At 47.3% G+C, this 14,124-nt stretch overlaps 1 protein-coding gene across 6 annotated transcripts in view; it reads right to left on the bottom strand.

The window, feature by feature from the left end:
• The window catches only part of obscna (obscurin, cytoskeletal calmodulin and titin-interacting RhoGEF a), a 60,078-nt gene that overhangs the window by 33,052 nt on the left and 12,902 nt on the right, over window positions 1-14,124 (bottom strand). For 5 of the 6 annotated variants that reach the window (XM_085152150.1, XM_085152149.1, XM_085152151.1 and 2 more), the window contains 17 exons: window positions 13,809-14,075; window positions 13,454-13,723; window positions 13,013-13,279; window positions 11,780-12,055; window positions 11,363-11,629; window positions 11,252-11,278; window positions 8,678-8,944; window positions 8,273-8,539; window positions 7,118-7,384; window positions 6,701-6,967; window positions 6,348-6,614; window positions 5,969-6,235; window positions 4,414-4,683; window positions 3,978-4,256; window positions 3,622-3,879; window positions 3,269-3,535; window positions 529-795 (listed from right to left, as the gene is read on the bottom strand). In XM_085152150.1, the coding sequence (XP_085008276.1) occupies window positions 529-795; window positions 3,269-3,535; window positions 3,622-3,879; window positions 3,978-4,256; window positions 4,414-4,683; window positions 5,969-6,235; window positions 6,348-6,614; window positions 6,701-6,967; window positions 7,118-7,384; window positions 8,273-8,539; window positions 8,678-8,944; window positions 11,252-11,278; window positions 11,363-11,629; window positions 11,780-12,055; window positions 13,013-13,279; window positions 13,454-13,723; window positions 13,809-14,075 (4,317 nt within the window). The remainder of the gene's footprint in view (window positions 1-528; window positions 796-3,268; window positions 3,536-3,621; window positions 3,880-3,977; window positions 4,257-4,413; window positions 4,684-5,968; window positions 6,236-6,347; window positions 6,615-6,700; window positions 6,968-7,117; window positions 7,385-8,272; window positions 8,540-8,677; window positions 8,945-11,251; window positions 11,279-11,362; window positions 11,630-11,779; window positions 12,056-13,012; window positions 13,280-13,453; window positions 13,724-13,808; window positions 14,076-14,124) is intronic. The other variant, XM_085152152.1, reaches the window with a different exon arrangement.

Below are 14,124 nucleotides of genomic sequence, written 5' to 3'. Positions count from 1 at the left end.
GCTAACTTTGTTTCACTCGATAAAAGTTAACGTGAGGGATTCTGGTGGTCAGGGACAAATGCAATCACATGGCAGGATGCTATACACGGGCCAAACTTCAGTCAGGAGAACAACTGAGATTATTCATCCACAATACGAGGTTAGTTATTAATATACTGCAACAACATGGGAATAGAGCAGCTGCGAGAGAATTCAACATTAATGAATCAATGTTACGGAAGTGGAGGAAGCGCAGTTTTTGGCTTTTCCCATATTTCAAAAGTGCTTCATCTCTTTGCCATGACTGTCGCTCCGCATAATTTGCAGTTGATAATGGTTGTAGCCGCTGCGATGCTTTGACCAAAACAGGCGCAGCTTGATGACATCATCAATATGCGCTATCGCAATAGAGCGGTATAGTCAAAATCTCTATCGTTGGCCAAATTTATATTGTTTCTATCATATATCGTTTATATCGCCCACCCCTACTACACAGTACTTTATGTTTCTGCAACTGGAAGGATGCTAACACAGTAACACTGCACACACCTTTCACAGACACAGTCGCACTGGTCTCTGCACTTCCTGCTTGGCACGAGTAGCTGCCGCTGTCTTCAGGCTTGAGCTCCTTGATGTGAAGCTGTAAGCTGCAGCCCTCTTGCCTGATCTCATACTTCCTGCTGGCTCTCAGAGGCAGTCTGTTCTTCTTCCACAGCACTGACACTCCAGGTCTGGACAACTCGCAGCACAAGGAGGCCGTACCTCCCTCGTCAGCCTCCACACTTCTTAATTCTTTCTTGAAGAATGGAGGAAGTTCTAGAAAATGGGTTAAAAGTAGGGCTGGGTATCGTCACTGATTTCTAGAATCGATTCAATTCCGATTCACAGGGTCCCGAATCGATTAGATCCACGATTCGATTTAATTCGATTCGATTCGATTTAATTGATTCGATTCACTTTGATTTGAATCTGGGAAATTTTGACAGTCAGAAATAATATAATTCAGATCAGTACATTTACATATTTTTGTATCTATAAAAAGGAAGCTGACACACCAGGACTTTATCAAAGGTGTGAGCATCACAGCAGAGGCCTTTGTGTCAAAGTAGCTGAGGATAAAACAGAAAAACATGAAGGAGATTTTCCTGTTCTGGGATTTTATAAAAATTTTCTGCAGTAGATCAAAAACGAAAGAAAACCATTAATCAACACATGAACATTACCTCTGAAGTTACAGCGGTTTTATTAGAGACAAGGCTGAGCGTTTTGCATTTTGCATAATTTTAAAAAGTTTAAATTTGTTCGGTATTGAACGGCAGAAATTAGGTTTTATTTTCGGAAGTATATAAAACGAGCGCTGTAAACAACGGTAGACTTGTGCGTAACAAGCAAGCGAATAATGCAGAAAACAGTACAGAGAGAGAGAGGGAGAGAGAGCGCGAGAGAGCGAGCATGCGAGAGAGAGCTGTGCATCGTGGTCTAAGCAAAACAATAAAAGTCAGAGTGAATTCATGACGTTGTTTATGTGAAGCCTAGTTTGGATCTTCTTTTGCTGCTGGTTCGGTCAATATTGTTTGGAGAGACATAAAACTAACAGCTTTAGAATCAGCGCATAAAGGGCGTGAGCACAAAGCGCGGACCGCCGACAGATCAGAATCAGCGCGCTGTCGGCTTTCAGCCCCGACTGTGAGAAAGGCAACATCTCACTGATTCTGATCCGCGGTTGGGCTGTGTGTTTAAGTCTTTGTGCAGAATCCATGTTCCTGCTCTCATTTACTGTCTTAGCTGTTTGGTGGTTGTTGAAATTTGTGAGATTTCACCAGAGATTCTGGCATTTCGGGCAAAATAAATTTATATTAAAAAATCGATTCAGGATTTTAATGAATCGATTTTACGTTATCCAAGCCAGAATCGATTTTAATCGATAAATCGATTATAAAAACCCACCCCTAGTTAAAAGGGAGAAGAAAGTCATGTGTCCTTTTGAAGGGTTTTCAGTGATGTCACACCATCACCACGCAGTAGGGCCTAAAATCCATATCGCGATATAATTTGAAGCACGTGCGGTAACAATATATATCACGATATATTATTTTCTTCTGTATAACGTATTTTCCACACTTAAAATCCTTTAATTTTCTCAAAAATCGAGAGTGTGCCTTATGTATGAATTCTGGTTGTGCTTACTGACCTCGAACCGATTTTGGCTGCAGAAATCTGTTAAAAAATGTTTTAGTCTAACTTTGGTAAGCTCACTGCTTGATGGATTGTCAGAGCATTACAGCTGCCGTAGTGAGGAGCTTCGCGGAGTAATCTGGGTCCAAAACTCCGCCTGCTTCAGGTCCCAAAGTCAAACGAACACTGAGAGTTAAAAACGGTCTAAATTCTTTCATCTTTAATAAAATCATCAGCGTTGCTGCTTTATCGGGTGTAACAATTAAGTTTAACATCCATGAAAACAGAAGTTATTAAATTTAACGGAGTTAGAAGTTAACAGGAAGTTAGCTCGCTAGTTTCCACCTAAACATTTCATACCATGTTCTGACTGAGAGATTTAAAAAAAAAAGAGATTTCTGAAACTAATTCAAACGTACAGCTCTGCTACCACTTCCAACATAAATGAAGACAGAAAACTAAACAGTAGTGACGTTTGCAGGGTTACTGAAGTTGGACTACCTGGTATATAATGTTGTGCTACGTGATTGCTAGCGACACAGCTATGTTAGCATAACATTAGCACAGTGAAGCTGGAGGATGAACGCCAACTTTTCTTCCACTCGATAAAAGTTAACGTGAGGGATTCTGGTGGTCAGGGACAAATGCAATCGCATAGCAGGATGCTGTACACGGACCAAACTTCAGTCAGGAGAACAACTGAGATCATTCATCCACAATACGAGGTTAGTTATTAATATACTGCAACAACATGGGAACAGAGCAGCTGTGAGAGAATTCAACATTAATGAATCAATGTTACGGAAGTGGAGGAAGCGCAGTTTTTGGCTTTTCCCATATTTCAAAAGTGCTTCATCTCTTTGCCATGACTGTCGCCCGCCATAATTTGCAGATGATAATGGTTGTAGCCGCTGCGATGCTTTGACTAAAACAGGCGCAGCTTGATGACATCATCAATATGCGCTATCGCGATAGAGCGGTATAGTCAAAATCTCTATCGTTGGCCAGATTTATATCGTTTCTATCGTATATCGTTTATATCGCCCACCCCTACCACACAGTACTTTATGTTTCTGCACCTGGAAGGATGCTAACACAGTAACACTGCACACACCTTTCACAGACACAGTCGCACTGGTCTCTGCACCCCCTGCTTGGCACGAGTAGCTGCCGCTGTCTTCAAGTTTGAGCTCCTTGATGTGAAGCTGCAGGAAGCAACCGTCCTGTCGCATCTCATACTTCCTGCTCGCTCTCAGGGGCGAGCTGTTTTTCTTCCACTGCACTGGTACTCCGAGTTTGGACAGCTCGCAGTACAGGGTGGCTGAAGCTCCTTCTTCAGCTTCCACACTCTGAAGCTCCTCCTGGAAGAACGGAGGAAGCTCTGGAAAAGGACAGAGATGGGAATAGTATAAGAAGAACGCTTCGCTGCACGTGCTGATCATAAGATTGTTTATCGCCCTGAAGTACCAGTGACGGTAAGTTTGGCCGTGCTCTGCACATCTCCTGTATCACACGAGTATACGCCAGTATCCAGCGGGTCGACGTCACGGATGAGCAGCAGGTTGACTTTCCCGTCCTTGCGCATCTCGTATTTATCACCGTTTCGAAGAGGAATGTGGTTGCGTTTCCAGGTAACCAAGGTGGTGAGGTCAGAGGTGGTGCAGCTCAAAGTAGCCGTCTCGCCCTCCATGACCACTGTGTCTTTGGGCTTCTCCTCCAATAAAACTAGAATCAAATCCCAGTGATCATCAGGCGGTGCATAACGTGAAGATTTTATTAGTTTTTACTTAAATACACCCTCTCTGCTGTATCCTTATGCTCACCTTTAGGCTTAGGAACGACCAGCAGGCGTGCAGAGGTCCTCTCCTCCCCGACCACAAAAGCAACCGTGCCCGTCTCCTCGGGCGTTGTCATGGTGAGGACCAGTCGGTGCTGGCGTCCGCGACACGTCATCTGATTCATCTCGTTCTTCTGCAGAGGGCTGTTCCCGAGCCACCAGACGCCCTCGCTCACGTCTGCGTGGCTCAGCTCGCACACAAACACCGCGTCCTCTCCCGCTGTCACCGTTTTGTCTTGGAGCTCCGTGACGATCCGAACGCGCTCTGTGGAGGAAGCAGGAGCTAGATGCAGCTTTTTCTTTAGGATTTGATACGTTTACATTAACTCAACTCAGAAGGGTCAGCTCTGGATTTCGTGTCATGTAAATAAATTAGCCCAACACTTCAACAAATAATGACATTAGACTGTATATACACCCACCCCTGACAATCAACTTGGCAGTGGTCCTTTTGCCCCTGGTGATACAGCTGAACTCCCCAGCATCCTCCAGATGCAGTTTCTTGATCTGCAGAGTGTGACTGGCGCCTTTCTTTGTCACGATGCAGCGTTCTCCTCCTTCCACCACAGCGTTGCCCTTCTTCCACGTTACGGGCACGTTAGGACTGGAGACTTCACAGGAGAACAGCACCGACTTCCCCTCCACCACCGTTTGGCTCTCAAGCTCCTTTTCAAAGAACACCGATGCTGCCGCTGCGTGAAGGAAGAAAAGAGATATTCAGATTACTTTTTTAACAAAGAGGCAATGATCTCAGTGTGGTGGGCGTGGTTTGCGGTGTACTGGGTCCTGTGTTTGTTGTTGTTGGTTGTGTGTTATGTTGAGCTGGCAGCGGCAGAGCTGCAGCTCTGTGAGTGTCGTGAACGTTGCTTGAAAGCATGAACGTGCACCGGGTCTGCTGTGGGTTTGTCACAGTGGTGCCGAAACCCAGGAAGGGGACACAGCAGACCCGCGACTGGGCCAGCCGGGAAGGAGCTGACCCAGATGGCGGCTGAGATGGTGGAGGACCTGGTTAAGCGCCGCATGCAGAGGATCGCGAGTCTGGCGGCTCAGATCCAGTCCTGGCCGACATCGCCGCCACCCCCACCGCCATCCCTCGAATGCATGGGAGTGGCCGACGTCCGGAAGGTTCTGGCGCCCCCAAGTTGCAACCAGCCAGGACGCAGCCTGCCGCCGCACCCATCCCCACTCCTCAGGTGGGAACGGCTTGTACCCAGCCTTCGCCTTTTCCTGCTCCCTGGAGGAGGGCCACGAAACATCCACTGGGTCCACCAACAGCTCACCCACCTGCTCAGCCCGAGCCGGAGGTCAGCACACGGAGAGCACGGGGGGAACCTGCCAAGCCGTCGCTGGAGGAGGAGGCGGAGCGCGAGGGTCCATGCCTGATGGGTGAGAGGAAGGAGAAAGAGGAGGAGCTGCGCGGGGGTTCACGCCTACTTGTGGAGGAGGTGCGTGAGGATCCGTGCGTGCCGGTGGTCGGGGAGGCGCATGAAGGTCTGACAGAGGCGCAGCTCTGACCGGGGTGGTAAGCGGTTCAGGAAAGGGATAAATTAATGAACTGTGGTTCCACAAATACAACTCCAGCTTGTTTGATGCACAGTTACACAGCGCAGGTCGGGCCTGAAGGGTAAGACTTCAGTCCGACAGGGCCTCCACTCCTGGCCGCCGCCAGGCACACAATGCAGCCGACCCCTACGGCGCCTCCTGCGGGTGGTGGGCCTGCAGGAGGATGGGCCCGTGTCCCCTTTTTGGGCCACCAGCCACCAGACGCTCTGCCTCGGGCTTGGCTCCAGAGCGGGGCCCCGGTAACCCGGGCAGGGTGGACTGTTCCCTTAACGACCTTCTCATTGGGGTCTTTTGAATCTCACCCAGGGCCAATTTGCTATGGAAGACCCTACCAGGGGGCAAAAGCCCCCAACATAGCCCCTCAGTCCAGGGTAGCAATTCAATAAAATGCAATAAAGTAAAATGTTCGAATACCTCTCACGTTGACTTCAGCTGTCGTCTTCTGCTCCCCGAAGGCGCAGCTGTACTCGCCAACATCCTCTGGCTGGATGTTTCTGATGGTCATCTCAGCTACCCTCCCCTTCAGCGTCATCTGATACCTTCCCCCATGATAAAGCTGGTCCTCCCCCCTCCACCACTGCACGGGCACCCCGGCCCGGGACAGTTCACAGCGCAGGGACACGTTGCCTCCTTCAGGGGCCTCCTGGTTCTTCAGACCCATTTTGAAGGTGAGCGGTATAGCTGTGGATGTGGAGAAGAAGATCGAGTTTGACGTCTAACGATCAGGAAAGGACATATTTGGTAAACGTGGGCTTTAGAAGCATGAATGAACCAAACACATCTACACTCTTACGTGTGACTGTGACACTGGCTGTAGTCTTGACGTCTCCATAGAAACAGCTGTAGAGGCCGCTGTCCTCCAGTTGTGCGTTTTTGATCGTCAGCTCCATGACGCTGTTTCGATTTTTAATCTGGTACTTGAAATCATTCCTCAGCAGCTCTTCTCCTTTCCTCCACTCCACAGCGAGGCCAGGCTTGGACAGCTCGCAGCTCAGGGCCACGCTGTTCTCCTCCTCCACCTGCTGGTTCCTCAGCTTCGTCTTGAATGTGACCGGCGGCGCTGCAAGACGCACCAAAGAGGAGTTATTGGACTTTATTTTATAAAATCTTTCAGATTCAGTGTTTCTAGTGTGGGAGCTGGTTCACCTTTAACTGTGAGCTCAGCAGTGGATTGGCTGTCTGCAGTCTTGCAGGTGTATTTGCCGGCGTCGCTCTCCTCCACGTTGTTGACGATCAGCTTGGTGACGCGTCCCTGCTGTTTCATCTCGTATTTGTATCCAGGCTTCAGGATCACTCTGCCTTTCCTCCAGTCCACCGGAGCGCCGGGTTTGGAGAGCTCACAGCAGAAAACGCCACCGTCCCCCTCCCTCACCTCCAGATTCTCAACCTCCTTTGTAAACGTAACAGGAAGTGCTACAGAAAAGAAGACAAAGTGAGTGAAATCTGAAATTACAAATCATTCTCTAAATCTGCCGTGGTTAGTAGGAAGTGCTGGGTGTGTTTCTCCCAGCTGGACAGTTTATATCTCTATGCCAGCTGTAGTGAAGCTGTAGTGAAGCTCACCTCTCACTTTGATGTCAGCTGATGTCACAACAGTCCCAACAGAACAGCTGTACTCGCCAGAGTCTGCCAGAGTTACATTTCTGATTAGCATCTCCGCCACTCGGCCTTCTTGCTTCGTTTGTATTTTTTCTCCCTCGTTCACCAGCTGAGCGTCTTTCCTCCACTCCACGGGGACTCCAGCTTTGGAAAGCTCGCAGCGTAAGGTCACACAGCCCTCCTCCACAGCTTCCTGGTTCTTCAGCTTCTGCTTAAAGGTCACTGGTATTGCTAAGGAGTGATAGCCAGAAACATTACAAAAACACTTAATAATAATAATAATGGATGGCATTTATATATTCAGGACCCTCAAAGCGCTTTACAATGCCACTATTAATTCACTCTCACATTCACACACTGGTGATGAAGCTACGTTGTAGCCACAGCCACCCTGGGGCGCACTGACAGAGGTGAGGCTGCTGAAAAAAAACGGCGGATGAGGGGCGCCCGAAGAGTAAACTTTAAGTAAGTGCTGAATATTATGTCACTTATTTATGTGCAAATGTTTAATAACGAAGAACATTAAAACATTCCTGTTGGCCACATGTCGGCAAAGTCATGTGACATTAGTGACGTTTGTACTAACTTGGTTTTAAAGCCTTTACTTTAAAATATACGCCGTTCAATAGCTGAGCTTAATCAGAGAATGATCAAAGCTCATGTAGAAACAAACAAATGAACAAAAGATTGTCTCCTTCATTTCTGTCAAACAAAGCTGTATGAAACGTTTCCAGCTGTTAGTATCATGGTTGCTAGGCAACCTGGGCAGCGCAACGGAGGCTAGACCGTCCCATTTCACAAGCCTCGCACTTCCGGCCTTAGCGATCTTTGAGTACGCGGCCCTCGAGGATCGTTGAGGCTGCAGACCCTGAATTGGGACACAGCCACATTCACACACTGGTGATGGCAGCTACATTGTAGCCACAGCCGCCCTGGGGCGCACTGACAGAGGCGAGGCTGCCGGACACTGGCGCCACCGGCCCTCTGACCACCACCAGGCAACGGGTGAAGTGTCTCGCCCAAGGACACAACAACCGAGTCGGGGCTCGATTCCGATTACAAGACGACCTTCCGACTCTTGAGCCACGCTCGTAAATGACGTTGCTGAATGCATCTCACCTGTAACAATAGTCGTTGCCGTGGATTTTATCTCGTCACAAATGCAGCTGTAGGTGCCGCTGTCCTCGGGGAGGCTTTTCCTGATGTGGAGCTCGTGGATGCAGCCGCTCTGCTTCATCTGGTATTTGTCTCCGTTTGAAAGGACAGCGTCTCCCTTCGTCCACTGCACGGGGACCCCGGGCTGGGACAGCTCACAGCACAGTGTAACAACACCGCCCTCCTGCACCTGAATATTCTTCAAGTCTTGAAGAAATTTGATGGGCCGCTCTAGAAAGAGCAGAGGAGACATCCTGAAATGCTTCTGTGGCTCTGACAGACACTGAGATGAAGTCAATGACATGTAAAGTAGATTTAAACAAAGATATATAAGATAAAAAGATGCTACAGTGAAGCAGCAGCGCTCACCCTTCACTCTGATCTCAGCTGTCGTCCTCTGCTCTCCACATATACAAGTATAATCTCCACCGTCCTCCACACAGACGTCTGCCACCTTCATCTCCACCTGCAGCTCCTTCTTCCTCATCTGGTACTTGTCTCCATTCTTCAGCAGCTCTCCTCGTCTCCTCCACTCCACCGCGGACGCAGGTTTGGTGAGCTCACAGCGCAGAACCACGCTGCTGCCCTCCGTCACCTCCTGATTGGCCAGCAGTATCTTGAAACTAGGCGGTAACTCTAACGAAAACCAAGAGCCACAGAGAACATCACGTGTCGCGCACTAATGTGATTTTAAAATACATAAACAATTATTACAGATACAATTAAAGGTCACACTGAAATCCATAAAGCATCAGAGGCTTGTTTATGGTACAACTTCAGCAATCAGTGGAAAACACGACTACAGATGGAGAAAGGTCTCCAGGTCTCCACTCTGCTACAAAGCTACTACAGAGGAAACGTGGGTGTTCAATATGCGCTATAATGGATTAAACTCTAATCCATTATATTCCAGTTTGTCTCATGATGCCTGCATGAGACAAATGATGCTGCTCATGATTCAGGAAGCTTTGGCTTCAACGCTTAAATGATGCAGGACTTTAAAAGAAACCCTTCACAGTCGAGGACACTAGAGCTGCTCAATTAATCGAATTTTAATCTCGATTACGATCTGGGCTTTCAACGATCATTAAACATGACTGAGCCGATTATTAGCCCCTCCCTCGTGCTTTACTCTCGCGCTGCTCCGTGTGGCAAATCGAGCGCACCTCTCTGCATTTCGAACACGCGTCACAACAATTAAGAGCAGCGGTCTCCAACCTTTTTTGCGCCACGGACCGGTTTATGCCCGACGATATTTTCACGGACCGGCCTTTAAGGTGTCGCGGATAAATACAACAAAATAAAACTAGTACCAGTACCGAAAAAAAGAAATTTATTCATAACACACGTGAAAAGACCCAGGAAAACCGAGTAAACGATAAAAACGATAACAAAATAACGCTGAAAACCGATAAAAACCCTGAAAACTATACATTTCACACCTGAGCCTCAACTCTCGCGGCCCGGTACCAAACGACTCACGGACCGGTACCGGTCCGAGGCCCGGGGGTTGGGGACCGCTGATTAAGAGGACCGAGGGAAGCTCGGAAAGCTCAGCAGAAGTTATTTGGAGAGGAGAGTGATGCTGTTGGTTGAAAAGAGGTAAAAAACTTCAGTGGTGTGGAAACATTATGGGTTCAGTCAGACGTGGATCAAGTAGACAAAGGTCGTGTCCAAATTCATGGGCTGCTTCCTCCTGAGGCTGCATTTGTAGACCGATTACGTCACAGCGACGCGCCGAAGGCTGTCCAAATTCGTAGACTCCTCCGAATGCAGCCGACAAGTGCGTCCTCCTTTTCCCCGAATTTGAAGGATGGGTCGGGTGTGTCCTTCGTGGCCCACCATATCCCAGAATTCATAGCGCGGCCCAGACAAACTCCAGTTTCCAACAATGGCGGCCGCTACTAAGTTTTAAAATTACTCTTATTAATCTTTCTGGGTCACAAAATAAACTTTTAACATATTTTCAGGTGAGAAAGTAGCTGTGTAAGCATCAAATATCTGCTCGTTTATCAAGATATCGCATATTTGCAAAAGTGCTTCGACGTTTTCGGAGACGTCTGTTACCCACCAGCTCGATAGCTGACCGGGAGCTCGAGGGTCACTGAAGCCGCCGAGAACGGCACAACTCCGTCACATCATGTTCAGATCACCGCAGACTTTCGCTGCTCGGGTTAAACGTGATATATAAGTCACTTAGACAACCTAAAAATGTTATTGTTGGGCTTTTTTCAGTGTTTTCTTTGTTCGTGAGTAAATCGGTTTGGCTGAGATTAAAGTTATTACATTAGATAAAATAAAACTTTATTAATCCCCCGAGTGGGTTCCTCCTTGGTTTTCACACAGCTGAATAAACGTCAAACAGAAAACTGATTAAACAGAAGTGTGAGACGGTCGAGAGTTTCCTCCAGTGTCCTGTTAGATTTTAGACAGCAAGGAGCAGACGGCGAGTTTATTAAACTCCACCGAGACAGCGGTGACGCTAATCAGAAGGCTAGACCGTCCAATTTCACAGCCGTTTACTTCCGGCCTACCCGACCTTCTGAGGACCCGACCCACGTAGACCGCGAAGGCCGGGTCCTCAGGAGGATGCAGCCCATGAATTTGGACACGACCATTGTGTGTAAACTTGTAAGCTACAGTGTTGTAGCTGCACCACAGAGCAACACTGCAAAGTTCACTAAACATTTGCACTGTTATCAGTATTTGCACTATTTTATATTATTTTTTGACAATCTTTAAAGTCAACACATTGTTATTGTTAAATAAATATCGTCAAATAATCGAGATCTCAGTGAAAATAATCGTGATGATCATTGTTGCCATAATCGAGCAGCCCTAGCGGACACGCTGTCACTGTGACATTAGGCACAAACTGGGTGACGACATGGAAACATGAGTGGGTTCACACAGTGATGACGGGGCTACTATTTCGTGGCTGACCTCTTTGACGTCTGCGCTTGGGTGACTCTGTTAAATAATGACATAAAAATTCAAAAAGAGGAAGAAGAGTGCTTCATGAAACCATAATCAGGTGTTGGGCGTGCGTCTCACCTACGACTGTGAGCTCAGCAGTCGATTGGCTGTCTTTAGTCTTGCAGGTGTATTTGCCGGCGTCGCTCTCCTCCACGTGGTTGATGACCAGTTTAGTGACGCGTCCGTCCTGTTTCATCTCGTATTTCTCTCCAGGCTGCAGAATGACTCTGCCTTTCCTCCAGCTGACTGCAGCTCCAGGTTTGGAGAGCTCACAGCAGAAAACGCCGCTGTCCCCTTCCTTTACCACCAGGTTACGGACCTCCCGTTTAAATGTTACAGGAAGTGCTGTTGGAAAACGGATCTTTTTTGGTGATTGAATGGATTTGCAAAGTGCTGTTTACACCTCCCCACTGCATTTATTTCTTATTCAGTCTTTCTTATGCAGCACAGAGGTTATACAGCCAGGACTGATGCAGTTAACTGATCTAAACTTACGTTTCACTCTGACTTCAGCGGTGGTTTTCTCATCTCCTGTGATGCAGCTGTATTTTCCTGCGTCTTCTGGTTGGATGTTTAAAACGGTCAGTTTAGCCGTCTTTCCTTCAAGCTCTGTGCGATACTTTCCCCGAGACCCCTCCTCAGAGAGCAGCTGACCCTGCTTCTGCCACTGAATCGGGACTCCCTTCTTCGACAGCTCGCACTGTAGCGTCACGCTGCTCCCTTCGTCGGCCACCTGACTCTTCAGGCTCACCTTGAATGTCGCAGGGATCGCTGTCAAAGCAGCCACATATATTTTTATATTTGTGAAGTAAAACAAAGGCAAATATGATTTACAGGTCAAAGTTCATTCTTGTGAAAAGACATTTTTCACAGGTCTCTGTGCAATACTTTGAAAAGCAACGTTTACCGTCACTGCTTCCACAGAGATAACGAAGGTAAGTAGCAGCCAGGTGATGTGCTTAATAGATGTGGGAATCACCATACATCCCACGATACGATATTATCACAATACTTAACGCACGATACGATATTATTGCAATTTTTTAAAATATTTTGCGATATTCAGATTCTGTACATAAAGGTAAACTTTATCAATCATCATTTTCTCTAATATCAAAGTCTCACACTCAGTCTTTCTCTCATTTCAGTTTGATTGTTGACAAACTGAACGGTTTGTATTACAGTCTAGTCCAACTTAACTGAATCAACCATCTGGTACAATTATAGCTATTCTGAACTATGCAGTTTATGAAAACTATGCAGCCCCTTCAGCAACTGAAGAATTTGAAAGTAAATTAAAACAAAATATAATTTTACATTAAATAAAAAAGTTTTAAACTTAATTAAAATAAAACATGTCTTAAATTAAAATAAGTAAACTGTCATGTTTATTAAACACATTTGGACAGTGAAGGAATGTCAGGATTCTTGCTCAGAAAAAGGATCAACATGCTCTGAAGTCAGAGCACAAAAACCTTTTTGTAACAAAGTATCGATTTCTGCTGTCCCTGTATCCATACATTATTAGCAAACAAAATATCACCATGCTACACAGTATCCATTTTTCCCCACCCCTAGTGCTTAACGAACTGATCCTCAGGAAGTGTGACCGACAGAAGCAGAAACGATGGAAGTTAGCTAGTGTGAGCGTTCGGTGACACCTGAGCAAAGACTGCACAGGCCTCGTTTAGCAGGGCTGAGTAATAACGAGATATGGCACAGACTCACCAATAACTTTAACAGTAGACTTCGTCCTCTGCTCGCGGCACACACACGTGTAGACACCGCTGTCCTCTGGTACGGCGTCTCTGATGCTCAGCTCCAGGACCGCGCCCCTCTGTTTTATCTGGTACTTGTCTCCGTGCTCGAGCAGATCTCCTCCGAGCCTCCATTCCCCTGGGACGCCAGGTTTAGAGATCTCACAGCACAGCGTGATGTTGCGTCCTTCCTCGACTTGTACGTTTTTTAGCTTTTGTTTGAAGACGATGGGAAGAGCTAAAAGGCAAAGTGGACGAGATAAGTGAAGCTCCTGAAAACAAACCTGCAGCACAGCAGCACGTCCTTCTTTCACGGGTCTGCTCTGAAATTCACTGAGGTAATTAAAGCTGTAATGTGTGGGTTTCACTGCCTGTACCTGCCAGATACGCAGAAAACACTAGAACAAGTTACCGTTAACGGTCAGAGTCGCGGTGGTCTCCACGTTTCCACAGATGCACGTGTAGATGCTGCTGTCCTCGGGCGTCACATCAAAGATCCTCAGTTCGACGAGCACGTCTCTCTGTCGCGTGTGATGTTTCTCTCCATTTCTAATCAGTTCATCCCCGCCTTTCCTCCACTCCACCGACTGACCGGCTTTGGAGAGCTCGCAGCGTAGCGTGGCAGTGTTGCCCTCCTCTATCAACACGTTCCTCAGCTTCTGCTTGAAGGTGACTGGGAGAGCTGAGAAACCCATTAAGACCAGTTAATAATCACAGATGGCCTCATAATTACTCCTTTATCAGCTCGTCGGTAAATAAACTCCTACCAGTAATCTTGACGGTGGCAGACGTCGTCTGATCAGCACACACGCAGCTGTAGACGCCACCGTCCTCGGGCACAGGTTTCCATATGAGGAGCTCCAGGGTGGTCTCCCGTTTCCTTATCTGGTACTTCACACTATTCTTCAGCACCTCGTCCTCTTTCCTCCACTCCACCGGGATCCCAGGTTTGGAGATTTCACAGCGCAGGATGACGCTGCTGCCCTCTTCTGCTTGCATATTCTTGAGTTGTTGCATGAATGTGATAGGAACAGCTGGGAAATAAGGAGTGACATCATAGATATAGACGTGAATAAAAGAAGA

This window comes from Neolamprologus multifasciatus, chromosome 23 (assembly GCF_963576455.1).
Source record: "Neolamprologus multifasciatus chromosome 23, fNeoMul1.2, whole genome shotgun sequence".
NCBI lineage: Eukaryota > Metazoa > Chordata > Actinopteri > Cichliformes > Cichlidae > Neolamprologus > Neolamprologus multifasciatus.
This window is presented reverse-complemented; position numbering and strand designations above follow the sequence as displayed.